The sequence below is a fragment of the Volvox carteri genome, assembly GCF_000143455.1.
Source record: "Volvox carteri f. nagariensis unplaced genomic scaffold VOLCAscaffold_16, whole genome shotgun sequence".
In the NCBI taxonomy this organism is placed as follows: Eukaryota; Viridiplantae; Chlorophyta; class Chlorophyceae; order Chlamydomonadales; family Volvocaceae; genus Volvox; species Volvox carteri.
In genome coordinates, this window is record NW_003307559.1 from 993,799 (window position 1) to 995,197 (window position 1,399).

The following is a 1,399-nucleotide window of genomic DNA, read 5'->3' on the forward strand; positions in this document are numbered from 1 at the left end:
GGGGAGGGGGGGAGGCGGACGGGTTTTTGGGGATTTGGGGAGATGGGGTGAAGGGGGGAAAGATGAACCACGAACGAGTGAAGCTGCTGTCAGAGGACGGGAGGGGGAGGTGGCAAGGGAGGGTTGGGGTGGGTACGACGAAGCATAGAGGAATGACGAGAAGAAAAACACTTGGACGCGGGTGTGGGGAGGGGAAGGCGGCTGCGGGGCGAAGGGATGGCGACAGAGGAGGGAAGGCGGATTTCTGGACGTCTCTCTGGGGGTGGTGTTGCCCGCTTCCCGCCCCGACACATCTGACTGTTCCTCTTGCAACCCGCTCCCCATTCTCCCTTGCCCGGTCACGGCGCGGTACGGCGCGGTACGGCACCCCTCTCCGCCAAAGATCATTGTGTTTTCCGACAACATCTGGGCTCTACGCGAGTACGCCACCCGAATGCGCAAGCCCTTCATCTACGGCCCCACCTCCCATGCGGAGCGGACGCGGGTGCTGCACGCCTTCAAACACAACCCTGACATTAACACGGTGTTTCTGTCCAAGGTACGACAGGGCGGGGCTTTCGTCGATGGTGTGTGTGGAGGTGTGTTTTGTGTGTGTGGAGGTGTGCGGCAGAGATGTAAGATGTGGGGGCCCGTGTGCCCGATGATTGCGGGTGGTGTGGTAAATGTGGGTTATGTGGTGGGTGGGAGGGAAAATTGGAAACACCTGCCTTGTGGCTTGTGGTGTGGTGTTGGTGTGGGGGAAAAAAAGGGGTTTGGGTGCGGGTAATGTACGGCGTAACGACACGCAAGTCCCGTATGTGGACGGCGGCGTGACGCGTGACCCCTCCGCACTTCCCTTACTTGAACTTGACTGCCTTCGGGCTTCCGTTGACAGCTATCTGTTGTTATCCGTTGTTATCCGTTATGTTCGTTGCGTTGCGTTGTACTCCCCCACCTCCGTAGGTTGGAGATAACTCCCTGGACATTCCGGAGGCCAATGTGTTGATCCAGATCAGCTCGCATGCGGGCAGTCGGCGGCAGGAGGCGCAGCGCCTGGGCCGCATTCTGCGAGCCAAGAAGGGCATGGGGGGCGGGCCGGACGGGGAGGTAGGGAACTGTAGGGCGTGTGTGTGGATGCGTGTTGAGGGGAGAAAGGAGGGGAAAGAGAAGGGGAGTTTGGGCATGAACAACAACAAGTCGTTACGATTAACCACTAAGACCACGAACCGTTGCCATATTAACCGATAACGGCGGTTACGTGCTCCTCTCCCATGCATTTCTCCGTACGTACCCACCGCTGCCCCTCTCCCGCTGTCCGCTGCCCATCCCCCTTTCCCTTCTCCCCATCTCCCCCCCGTCCTCCCCCTCCCTACTATGTCCCCGTGGACCTTGCATACAAGTCCCCCCCACTCCCTCAAGC

The 1,399-nt window shown here is 59.8% G+C and overlaps 1 protein-coding gene across 1 annotated transcript in view; it reads left to right on the plus strand.

The window, feature by feature from the left end:
• VOLCADRAFT_90307 (uncharacterized protein) overlaps positions 1-1,399 on the plus strand; it is a gene marked incomplete at both ends in the record, with an annotated part of 10,624 nt that overhangs the window by 8,352 nt on the left and 873 nt on the right. The window contains 2 exons of the mRNA XM_002949808.1: positions 383-538; positions 943-1,086. Coding sequence (XP_002949854.1) covers positions 383-538; positions 943-1,086 — 300 coding nt within the window. The remainder of the gene's footprint in view (positions 1-382; positions 539-942; positions 1,087-1,399) is intronic.